The sequence below is a fragment of the Piliocolobus tephrosceles genome, chromosome 1, assembly GCF_002776525.5.
Source record: "Piliocolobus tephrosceles isolate RC106 chromosome 1, ASM277652v3, whole genome shotgun sequence".
Lineage (NCBI taxonomy): Eukaryota > Metazoa > Chordata > Mammalia > Primates > Cercopithecidae > Piliocolobus > Piliocolobus tephrosceles.
Window position 1 is genome coordinate 64,742,137 of NC_045434.1, and position 12,480 is coordinate 64,754,616.

Below are 12,480 nucleotides of genomic sequence, written 5' to 3' on the forward strand. Positions count from 1 at the left end.
CATATTACTTTTTATCTGCTTAGGATTTTAAACTCTGTTCTCGATGAGGCTGAGAATTAGTCTAGCATGTTTCTCAGTCTGCTTTTTCATTTTTACTTGCATAATGAAAGCACACTCAAGAAGAGAACTAGCCCTTGCAGCTATTCCCCATTGCTTTCTCTCAGGGGCTCTACTTACTAATTTTTTCCTCTCTATTGGGTTTCTAGGTTTTCAAGCTGGGACTTTCACTGCCTTTGACTCATCTGCTGCCCTGAACATCTTGCTGGTTATTCCATCTGAATAAAAAGAGTAGCTCACATTTATTTATTAACATATACAGGTGTCTATGTTATAAAGCACATTGAAATACATTATCTGACTTGACTCTGACTTAAATACAGTAAGTAAACGTTATTATCTCTATCTTATAGATGAGGAACTAAGATGTAAGGAAGTGAAGTCATTTTCCCAAAACCAGACAAACTAAGTGGCAGATGCAGGATGCAGACCTTATATTTTTCTTATTTTTTTTAATTTTTATTTTTAGCACTTGGGCATAGTCAAATTCTTTCTGGTTCCTAGTAATCAGATAGTGAATTTTCAAAAAAAAAAAAAATGTATAAAGAAGCTAACGGAAAATAAAAAGGAAATAAATGTGGGGAAAAATAAAGTACAAATCTGATGAAGATTGACGCATTTCTAGCCCTAACTCTGAACCACATATTTCTTTACTGATTTGTATTCACTTTCTTTTACTACATAAGAAATCACCACAAACTTAGAAGCTTAAAATAACACCCATTTATCAGCTCACAGTTCTTGTGGGCCAGGCAGGTTTCAAATCTGGCATGGCATAGCTGAGTTACCTGCTCAGGGTATCACAAGGTTAAAATGAAGGTGTTAACCAGGCTGGCCTCTTATCTGGAAGCTCTGAGGAAAACTCTACTTGAAGCTCATTCTTATTCTTGGCAAAATTCAGTTCCTTGTGGTTGTAGGACTGAGATTCCTGTTTTCTTGCTGCCTGTCAGCTAGAGGCTGCTTTCAACTCCTAGAGCCACCTAAATTTCTTAACAGGCGTTCCCCTCCATCTTCAAGCCAGCAGTTGAGCCTGAAATCCCTCTCATGCTTCAGATCTCCACTTCCTCTTCTGCAACAAGGTAAAAGAAGTTCTCTGCTTTTGAAAGGCTCAGATGATTAGGTCCAGCTCACCCAGATCATCTATCTTAAGGCTAACCGTGCCAAATTAATATAACCTGATCATGGGAGGAAAACCCATCATATTCATAGTCCTGGGGATTATGTAGGGTGTGTACACGGGGGTCAGTGTGGGAAGTGGGAGGAAACATCTTAGAATTCTGTCTTCTGGAGAAAATACTATTTGAGGGTCACAGGCTCTGCTTTTTTTCTACCATCTTAAGTAACACCATAGGCTCTAGAACTCCTACTGTAAGGCCTGTAGGGATCTCTAAAATCTCTCCAACACTAATTGTTGATTTCCTCTCTGAGTGAGGCCTCAGACAGCCTCACTGGACTTTCAGGTGCTCTCAGGTGTGTAATAGACCACTCCTGACTCTAGCCCCAAGAATTCTTTGGTTTTTTTTTGTTTGTTTGTTTTTGTTTTTTTTTTTTTTGAGACGGAGTCTCGCTCTGTCGCCCAGGCTGGAGTGCAGTGGCCGGATCTCAGCTCACTGCAAGCTCCGCCTCCCGGGTTTACGCCATTCTCCCGCCTCAGCCTCCCGAGTAGCTGGGACTACAGACACCCGCCACCTCGCCCGGCTAGTTTTTTGTATTTTTTTTGGTAGAGACGGAGTTTCACCGTGTTCGCCAGGATGGTCTCGATCTCCTGACCTCGTGCTCCGCCCGTCTCGGCCTCCCAAAGTGCTGGGATTACACGCTTGAGCCACCTCGCCCGGCCGCCCCAAGAATTCTTAAATCTGCCTTTCTACATGCTGCCAAAGGCCCTTTGGCTCCCAAATCTTGAAAATCCTACTCTCATTCCTGACCCATCTCTTCCTGTTCTGGGTGGCTTGCCAGCAATCACTAACTGATAACAGTGGTCTCTGCTCCATGGGGAACTTGAGTGTCTTTCTTTACGGTCCTAGCCAGTATCAGGCCTGGGTCCTATCCCACTTTCTATGTAGCATACGATAATGCATTATATTTGGGCTCAGCTCTGGAAGCTACTGTGACTTTCTCTCCATATCCTGGGCACATTAACGTTAATGAAAGTGTCATCCTCCCAACTGCCCACCACCCACTTGGCACCTCCCAGCCATTTCTCATTTCTGACGGGACCTCACTGAATTCTCACTGAAATCTCATTTGTTGAGCTGGGTAACAGACATCACAGGATCTGGTCAGTACCATAGTCTGGTGCTGCTGACCATGATTCCCTCTAAATAATAAGGTAGAATACCTGCCTCAGGGAATGGGATTTTTTAAAATGCCAGCTTTAACATGTTATATTATGTGTTCAACATTTTTTTCACTGACTTACTGTATACAAGGATTATGGCCATACTACAGGGGAAGTATTATTAGACATATTTTACCAATAAAGAAATTGAGGCTCAGGAAGTTCAAACCACTTGCCTAAGGATACAGAACTAATAAGTGACAGAAGCAGCACAGTTCGCACCTCTTTCACTCCCGTGACTACTTGTTCTTAGAGAATCACACACACTGTGAGGATGCCAAGAACACAGTGAAAGAAAGCGGTGTAGTGCTCTCACACTTGGGCTCCTCGATGCTTGGGTCCCATGTGTTTTTTAAAACCTTTGTTTTAGGAAACGTTCTGCGGCAGCCGTTTCTTCACTCTGCATCTGGTTCCGTCACTCTGGCTGCTTCTCCCACATCCCAACAAAGTGCTGCACTGTGAAGGGTTTCACAGGGACTCAAACAACAAAACAACTCTTAAAAAGTGTCCCATAAAGTGCCATATGCAAACATCATGTGTGGCGTGCACATTATGGGCAGCGGCAGAATGTCCGCTTCCTGTATGGATGCATGGGTGGGTGCACTGGGGGCAGGGATATTTTCTGAGTAGTATGACTGTGTTTGGCGGCAGCTTTAGGTACCCAGGCAAACATGTTGGCCCGACACCTCTTACTCTGGGGAGAACAGATCTATAACAGAAAGGGCTTGTGGTAGGAGTAGATTGCTTTGTTCTGACCCTGGTAGACTCGGCACTGCCATTTCACTGTTTCTAAGAAAGGCTCTGCTGGCAAATCAGTCTTAGCACCTGCCAAGAGCACTATTTCCTTCTAGGGGAACCTTCCCAGCCCCTGGCCTCTACCAGAGCCTCAGGCTGAGTGGGGCTGGCCAGGTCCTATATCCACTCTCCTTACCTTAGACAAGAAGGAGGAAACTGATTCAAGGACAGCCAGTCCACAGACTGACCAGCAACCTGTAAGGTGGCCAGGCATGGAATCTCTTTCCTACCACAAGCAGTGTGGTTAACTAGGCCAATCAAGTTCTCATTCTTGGAAATCTCAATTGGAGATTATAGAGAGAACCAGGCAGCTGGCAGAAAGAGAAAACTACAGACACAAAAAGGGAGATAACATGAGAGTAATGGGGCCACATTCATGGTGAAACACTCGGAACTGGGAACTCCTGAGATGGATCAGGGAGATGAGGCAGCCCAATGCTTAGAGCGGCCAGGGGTCCCAAATGTCCTCCTGACACCTTCCTCTGACATCTGGCTGGATTTTTGTCTCTCCTCTGGTATTACAGTGAGATTTTAGTCTCTTTAATTACATCAATTAGGATGCTTTGGGTTGCAAGTAACACAAAACCCAACTAAAAGCAGTCTTCATAAGAAAAATAAGTCATCTCACTTAACAAGACAATCCTAAGCATTTCCCCCACTCCCCGGGTTGGCTAATTTAGTGGCTTAACAATGTCATGAAGATCCCAGATGTTTCCTCAATTTCTTCTCATCACCCTCTATTTTGCTTGTCCTTCTAGCCTACTGTCTCTCATGGTATCAGAAGCCTGCAAAAGTTCCAGGCAATGACATCCAGAGATGAAAAAGGGAAAAAAGGGAATGCACCTTTCCTGTGCCTCTTTTAAAGCAAAAGGAAAATACTCCACCAACTCCCCAGCAAGCTTCTCCCACATCTCATTGGTCAGAATTGCACCCTCTACCCATTCCTAAATCAATCACTGGTGCCAGCAGGGAGGAATGCAACCACCTGAAGCACAGGGTAGCTCTATCTTTTAACCCAGTCAATGTCAGCCCCCTGTTAGCTAGGGAGAAGGCAAACAGCAGTGTCTGCTCCACTTACTACCCTATCTACTGAACAGTAGAGCTCCATTTCATGAGATGACCTGGTTACATCTGTTTCCCTCAACTCAGAGAGTTGACTAATACTCAGATCAGACTTAGCAAGTTGAAGACATGATCTTCAGTAGGTACTCTTAAGCAGTAGTTGAGAGCTGAGTGGTTATGTAAATACAATATTATATGGAGCCCTAAAGTTTCCATCGCTTTGTAATATTTTTTGGGGCCCCAAACACACACAACAGAGACTAAGGAATGAACCTATCACACCACTCCTAACTCTGGGCTTCCCAGTCCATTTCTTGCCTCCTTGGGCCTCCTAAGCAGTGATGGCATTCTGTCTTTCGATGCAGGGCTTGCTTCCAGCTGATACATAGGCTTTTCCGGAACAGTGGTTTTCAAAACTTCTTCATGCATCAGACAATCTCTTCAAAGGCTCCTTAAAAATTGCTGGGCTCAAAAGGACAACATATGAAGCTTAGGAGTGAAGGGACTTCCTGAGCAGAAATGGGCCAACTTCAGGCTTTTTACTGTGTCTTTGCAGTATTCTATAGATAGTTTCCGTAATTGGTAAATTTAGTGACCATTACCTAGTGATCATTTAATGGGCGGCGATTCTAATGGTATAAAGTTCACAATGTTCTATGTCCCTAGCCTGTCATTTTTCAGCTGCGTGTAAAAGGGGGTAGGATGAGATAATCGCTCATTATAAAGATTTAACTATTTTATGCTGAAGCAGCCATATTTTCAAGGGATGAAACCATCTCGCACACAACAATGAAGGTACTGGGCCATAGACTTGGAATGAGACCATATATGGGGATGAGATCCTTCTGGTTAGCCTAATACTGCTGTACTGGCCTGTGTGTAAACGGGGTGCTTCCGCTGAGGCCTTGCAAGGCAAGCCGGCTGTGCCATGTTTGTAGATGGGGCAGAGGAAGCTAGAACAATGGAAAAGTAACCTATTTATGCTAGGTCCAGCTATTGAAGCAAGGTAGGAATGAGGCTAGTGTCCTTAACTTCCCTAAGGCATACTTTTCTGGCTACCTTCTGCCCTGTGTCTGGTACCTACATCCTTGATGATTGTTCTCTCTGATCCATTCTGGATATATATACATATAAATTGCTGGGCTGGCTCTACCTCAAAGCTTCTGATCCAGTAGGCCTAGGAGGGGGCAGCTAAGATGCATTTCTTACTAGTTCCCAGGTGACGCTTCTGCTGCTAGTCTGAGCATCACACTTTGAGAATCACAGCTCTAGGGTTAGGGGTGCTAATCTTCATTCCAAATGGAAGGGAGACTGCTAAGGAGTCCACTTAAGTAATTTTTCCTGCGATAAAGACTTGCTTCCTTGTCACTTGCTGTCAACACCCCTCTACACAGCAGCGACTGCCTGGCTTAATTTTTAGACTAGAGGCCTCTCAATAGACAGGGTGGACACTTCCTCACCTCCTGGCAGGAGAGAGAAAGAAGGGACTTCAGTCTTTGGTTGGCAGAGCCTGACTAGGCAGCCGGGCACAGAACCTAGGGCTTTCCCACCCCTTTGCTTTCTCACCGGTAAAACGAATAAAGGTACTGGTCCTGCCAGCTTCACAGGTCGCTGTACACAGAGGAACGGTTGGTTGAAAGTGCCCTGCATAACGCAAAGTTCTTTAGGACTCGCAAACAGCCTTAATCGCGGTAAGGGGGCACATCAGGGCTGTGAGAAGTCCCCCTTTAGGGCTCGGCACAGGTGATTCTGGGCTCCCTGTGCTTGCCAACCTCCTAAAGCAGGTGCCCACTTTCAGCAGCTCTGCACGCCCCACCTGGGGGCCTCTGCTGGAGGTCTGCCTGGCCCCGGGCACGCGTGTGCGCGCGAGGATTTCTTTTGCAGAGAATGAAACCAACGTTACTTTCCGTCCGCGGTCTACTCCGGGGTCCCCATCCCTCGTAAGTGCTGTGGAACCCCGAGGTGACGAGCCCGGGGGAAGCCAGCATCTCATGCCCTCTAGTGCCGGCGCCCGGCAGAGCCCCGGGACTCGGGAGTTTTGCCGCCGCTGAGGACGCGGAGCGGACTGGTGGCCGCGTCGCCGAGGGAGGGCCCGGGCAGCTCTGCAGCGCGTCTTCGCGGAGCCCTGGGGGCCGCGCCGCTCCTCCAAACATGATTCAGAACCGCCCGTCAACCTTGGCTCCAGCGCCTGGCGCGAGCGAACCGGGCTTGGCTGCCTCGGCCCCGTCTGAACCCTGCGGGCCGCGGGCCAGGGCGGGCCGGGATCTGCCGCGCCAGGACCTTGCAGACCCGGCCGCGGCCCGGCCGAGTGCCTCCCGCCGGGGCCTCACGCCCACGGTCCACGCTTGCAACACGAGGGCTGCACGGCGGGGTCCGCAGCTGGGTCTGCGCCTGGGACTCGGGGCTCCCTGCGCTCCTCGTACCGCACCCCTTGCCTTAACACCAAGCGGATGGGTCCTGGGGCTTCACCGGCCAGGCCGGAGCCCCAGACCCACAGCTCTCCCCCTCCCATCGCACGGCCCCTCTGCGCTGGGGCGGGAGTCGGGGACTGGAGCCAAAGAAAGGAGACGCGCCGCGCCGATCCTCAAGTCTCTTGAGCCAGTTCGGGTCCGGGCGCGCCCCTCAGGGCTCCAGTCGCGGGAGGTTCCAGATATGTGCAACTGTGTGGCGCTGGGCTTCCAGCCGGTTCTTGGTGGGGGCTCCCTCTCTGTGAGTCCGTGGGCAGAGATTTGCCTTGGAGGGTCGCACCTGGCTACAGAAGTATGAGACTTAGTTTCCGGGGAGCAGAGGGGTCTTGGGATAAGGAACTGAAGCTTCTGGGGGTGGTTTGGAATCTTGGTTCCACCAATTATTAGTTGTACAACCTGGAGAAATCCACTTCCCCCGTTTTCTTGGTTATAAATAACTATAGCTACCATTTGAGTGCTTACTATTTTCCATGTACTTTACATATGTTATTTTTATCTTTCCAACGATTTTGCAGGCCATATTCTGCTGATGAAGAAATGGGATCTCAGCCAGGGAAAGTGACTTACCAAGGTTACACCACTGGTAAGTGGAGACCTATGACTTGAACCTGTCTCTAACTCCAGAGACTGTACTTTCTCTGTAAGTGAGAACATTGACGCCATACAAAGAATTTTAAAACTGTAAGATGGTGACGGATACTATTCTCTTCTGACCTGTTCTCAGGCCAGGTCCTGAAGTCCAGGCTGAAAGCATGACCTTTCTTTCTCCCTACCTCCTCAGCCACGCTTCCCTAGGAGGGTCAGAGTGCAAGAGGTAGGGTCTGGGACTGGGGACCCCTGGGTCAGCCTTGCCCACCACTCCCACCCGGACCCTTCCCATCCTCACTTCTACCCTACACTGCTCAATGTCCTTGAGGGACAAGGTGGTGTCACTTGTGGCATTTCTCCTCCGCTACCGGTTGCACAAGAGGATTTTTCTCCTGTGCTCAGAGTGGGAAGAAGACCAAGAAGGTCTGTACAGTAACTTGAGACTCCTAGGGCCCAGTTTGGGCTCTTAGGAGGCCAGCGGTGCCTCAACTTTCTCATCTGTGTTTAGAATTCACTTTGCAGAGAAAATGGGTGGACTCTTGGGGAGGGGAGGGCCTGAGTGTCAGAGAAATTTGGGTGCCAGTCTTTTGTAAAATGGAATCTATTGATAATGCCACGACCAGTCTTGCCTGACCCCACAAGAGTTGCAGTAAGAACTCAAAATGGATAATGGCCACACAGTGCTCTGGGAAGTGCGAAGTGCCTCATGAACATAAGGTGGTATTATTCACAGAAGCCACTGCAGGCAACAGGAATACAAAGATGAATGCCATCTTGGAATTTTTCAGGCTAGCAGGGGAAATATGAATGGCTATACAAAGAGTTAAAATATAAAACAGGACATGCAAATGCTCCACCAATATGCCCACGTGGTGCCAACTCATACTGATTTTGTAATAACAAAGAATATACACAGGTGTATCTGGGTAACCTCAGCTCTAGCCAATCTGTCTCCCCTATCCAATTAGCCTCCTTCTTACCACCTGCGTGATCTATGGCAGGATTTTTTTTTTTTTTTCCTTTGGGGTGTGTTTGTATTAGTTCCCTATTGCTGCTGTGATAGATAACCACACACATAGTGGCTTAAAACAACACGTTTGTTATCTTACAGTTCTGTATGTAAGAAGTCCAAAATGTGTCTCACTGGGCAGGACTGTTCCTTCTGGAGGCACTGGGGGAGACTCTGTTTCCTTGACTTGTCCAGATTTTTGAGACCGCCTGCATTCCTTGGTCTGTGGCCACTTCTCTGTCTTCAAAGCTATCAGTGACCAGCTGAGTCTTTCTCACATTGAATCACTGCCAGCTCTGCTTCTGTGGACATGTCTCCTCTGCCTAACACTGTTTTCTCCTGATCTCAAGACTCTTAATATATCTTTAAAGTTCCTTTTGCTTTGTAAGGCAGCAGTTTCACAGGTTCCAGGGATTAGGACCTGGACATCTTTGAGGGGGAGGGAGCATTTATCAAAAAACAAAAACCCTAGGGCCTCAAACAAAACATTTTTTAAAAGAGAAATATAAAAGGTTCAACTCTTCTTCTTCAAAGAAGTAACATAGCAACTTTTTCTATAAATGTAACAAATTCTGGGAAAAAAAAAAAAAAAAACCAAACTTTCAGTTCCTAACTACACCCGTAAAAAAATCAGACTCCCTGGTGTCAGGGAAGAAGAAACAATAGGTGACACCAAATAGACTCCACATAAAAGGGTAGGGAAAGGCTCCCTAGGTTGGGAAGTTATAATATGTGCTTCACTGGGAATGTAGGTGCAGCCCTTGGAAATGATTAGTTGTTAACAATTGTCCACAGCTCTTCAGCTGCTTTACTTTATAATCCTTTGATGCAGTAGACATTGAAAACTTTTTTTTTAAAGAAATCAATAAACTGTATTTTTTAGAAAAATTTTAGTTCACAGCAATATTGAGCAGAAAGTAGAGTTCCCTGTCCCTATACCCTCCTCCCACTTAAACCATTTTAAAAGCATTAATAGAATTCTTGGCTCCTTATTTTCCCCCCAAAAGAAATTCCTACATAAAAAAATAAAAATCGTGCTGCTCTCGTTCAAGTGAACTTATGGAGTCCCTCAACCTCTGTAAATCCTACTGCATGGTTTAACACTGTGGAATAATGAGAATAACTCAAGTTAGAAAGTACCCTCTGGACCACAGAAGTAGGGAGACTGTCATGTTGAAAATTATTCTCCAGGCTTCAGAAGCAAGAATTGTCATAATATTCTTCCAAGAATTGGAAAAGAGCAGGCTCTTGTTCTGACGTAGAAGCATAGACCCTTCTAGACCATAAATCTGCTTATTTTAGTTACATTAGTGAAAGGGCCAGTGGGCAGCACGGTGAAAAGTACATGGGCCCAGAAATTGGGGAGTCAGATGGCGCAGCTCGGCTGTAGGGGACATATTAATTATGACCTAGTGCGGGCCTTTCGTATTCTGGGTCAGATAGGTGAGCTTCTGTGTGGGCTACCCTGGAATACAGTGTTGCATAGGGTTGTGTGAAAGGTGCAGGGAACGCCTAGAAAACTTTGCAGGGAGAATGTTTTCTAAGCCAACACCTAGAAGACAAGCAAGAGTTTGCAGAGCAGAGAGTGAAGCTGGGCGCAGCTGGGATCATGGGGCGGGATGTGCACAGCTGGGACATGGGGAAGAGCTGCAGTGGAGAGTGGGGTATGGTGGAGAGCAATCAGGGCCAGACTACGCTGGCGGGCCTGGAGGCCTTGGGAGTGCGGACTTTCTCCAAGAGTGGGGGTGCCAGGACAGGGTCCCAAGCAGGGGCCCAACGTGGCCCGGTTTGCTCTTCACTGGCAAGCTCCATGGCCCTGGGTAATGTGCTTCTCCTGTTTTTCTTCTCATCGGTGCCTGGCTGAGCTCTCGAGTCGTTTCCTGCTCTGAGCCTGAAACTTCAAGCAGCAAGAGGACGGTCCACAGTCCCGTTACTGGGGCTCTGCAAACGCGACGTTCCCAATGGCCCTCTCCCAGGTTCTGGGCCTCCGGGTATTGGAACTTCTGTCTGTAAAGGATGAAGACGACTTTGCTCACACTGCAGCGGGATGGAGAAACGTGACCCAGCGGAGGGGCTTTCGGCTGCGGAGTGCGAGAGGTGACCCGAAGGGTGAAGGCAGGGCGAGCGCGGTCAGCGCCCCCGACTGGGCGGCCTCCCCGCCGGCCGGTGAATTCGTTCCCAGCTCCAGCCGCATCTCACCCTCTATCGCGCCTCTCGGGCCTCAGAGTGAGGCTGCACGGCCCGGAGGCCTGAAATCCGCCCTTTGTTCCCTCCCGGGACCGCAGAGCCACAGCACACTGAGCGCCGCAGTCTGGGGAGCCGGAAGCGCTGGCCGGGCGCAGGGCCAGCGACCGCCCCGGGTCTGCGCAGGCGCAGGTCGGGGAAGCCGCGCGCGGTCGGATTTCTGCGGCCCGCGGCTGCCCTCTCGTGGCCACGAGGCGCCATGGTACGGCTGCTTCCACGCAGCGGAGGGGCGCTGGCCCGGAGGCTGCGGGTCCAGACCGGCCAGCCAGGGAGGCCAGCCAAGCGCTGTGTTTTTCCAGGTCTGCGCGGGCCAGGGGAGCCCTACGTGTTTGCTTGGTGGGAGTGGTTTACTGGGAAAGTAGACGGAAGGTACCCTGCAAATCGGCATGCACTGTATTGTTTGGGAGTCAACAGCCTGGAAAGCAAATATCAGGTGAGGGCAGTGCTGGGAACCACCGCCTGCCCCCTCCCCTGGCCTTGGCCCTGACTTTGAACACGGCACCGCGAGCCAAACAGCTCCGCGGCTCAGGGGAGAGGGGGGAGGAGGAGGCAGGCAGCGGGGGAGGTGTCAAGACTCGGGAATAGGAGCCAGCTAGGCCCAACGTACGCCTGCCACCCTAGGGGCTGCAAACAGGGCATACACCCCTTCTGCCCACCTCAGGAAGACATTGTACACCCGGACAAGTCACCATTCCAGAAAGACTAGCTTTCTGCAAGGGTGGGGGCGTGAGAGTGGAGGGGTTGCTCGGGGACCACCCAGGCATAACTATCTGAAGGGCACACCCCACAACGGAAGGGTTAGGTGAGAGGGGTGAACCCACACTCTGGCACGAGAATCATGTGTCCTGTTCCACGCAGGGAGCCACACTACATAGAGTTCTCTTTAAATTCATCTTCACTAGCTGGGTGTGCCTGAGTCTTCTCCTATCTCCTGATTCTGAGTTAACTTTTTGCGTCCCACCCTGTTCTTGTCTCAAGCAGCCGCTTTGGAATGTGTTTCCTCTTGTCCGGGGTTTGAAGATTAGTCATGAAAAACATCACTCTGCCCTTGCTGAAGTGCTTGCTGGCTACTCGATCATTCCACTTCTATGTCCCAAGAAGGTCTGCTAAGGAGATGGCTTCTTCAGGGCTTCCGTATTTTCCATGCCCGCTCAGCTCCAGACTCCGTCTCATCCATGGGTATTATCCTGTGCCCCGCGGGGAGGAGGGTGGGGGAGGGTTTCTGCGCCTGGATTATTGGTGGGAGGAGAGCAAGTGCAGAAATGAAGCTATGACTCTCGCAGAAGTCATGCATTCCGTTCAAGGATATTCCTGCCTGTAGCCTCCACACATTGCCTCTGGCTGAGGCCCCTGAGATTTTTCCGTGTGACCCGGTCACATTGCATCTGTATAGATTATCAAAGCACCTCATGACTGTGGAGGAGGAAGCTGGGGACAGAACATGGATCTGGAAGGCTCACAGCATGGACTTGGTAGGGTGACACAATGTCCCATGTTCTTCAAGAAATGTCTAGACTAGGTGATTGATTCTATCGGAGATCTGGCACAATGCTCTTGCCACACAGAGGGGCAAATTGAGATCCAGAGAGAAGTGACTGGCCCAGGTCACTCAGCCAGCTGGTGACTGAGCTGGAATTCGTTCCCAGGTCTCCTGACACCCAGTTCATTCATTTTTTGCACGTGTTTTCTGAGGACTTACTGTATGCTAGGCACTGTTGTAGGTGCTAGGAATATACAAAGTGCCTGTATGGAGCCCGTGTCTTGTAATGTGTATGTGGGGAGATTGTGGATAAACAAATAAACAGATTTATCCAGAATGCCATGTGGTTAAAAGTTTTTATGATACTCAGTGCCTCTTTTCCTCTGGTGTTTGAAGGGAATGGGTTTGAGGCTTGAGAAGAGATGTTCATTCACACATT

At 49.0% G+C, this 12,480-nt stretch overlaps 1 protein-coding gene across 1 annotated transcript; it reads left to right on the forward strand.

Annotated features, from left to right (window-relative positions):
* The first annotated feature begins 9,926 nt into the window (after positions 1-9,926).
* On the forward strand, positions 9,927-12,247 carry LOC111531161. The gene is made up of 4 exons (XM_023198396.1): positions 9,927-10,169; positions 10,294-10,483; positions 10,603-10,994; positions 11,543-12,247. Exons 1-4 carry the CDS (start codon positions 9,927-9,929, stop codon positions 11,669-11,671), a joined length of 954 nt encoding a protein of 317 aa, XP_023054164.1. The 3' UTR covers positions 11,672-12,247.
* Positions 12,248-12,480: the final 233 nt, after the last annotated feature.

What these genes read in the sequence shown, in the direction of transcription:
- LOC111531161 (XM_023198396.1), top strand. Translation starts at nt 9,927, where the DNA reads ATGGGGCGGGATGTGCACAGCTGGGACATGGGGAAGAGCTGCAGTGGA. An exon ending in TCCTGTTTTTCTTCTCATCG is followed by an intron (nt 10,170 to 10,293) that starts GTGCCTGGCTGA and finishes GCCCTCTCCCAG; the next exon opens with GTTCTGGGCCTCCGGGTATT. An exon ending in GGCGGCCTCCCCGCCGGCCG is followed by an intron (nt 10,484 to 10,602) that starts GTGAATTCGTTC and finishes CCGGGACCGCAG; the next exon opens with AGCCACAGCACACTGAGCGC.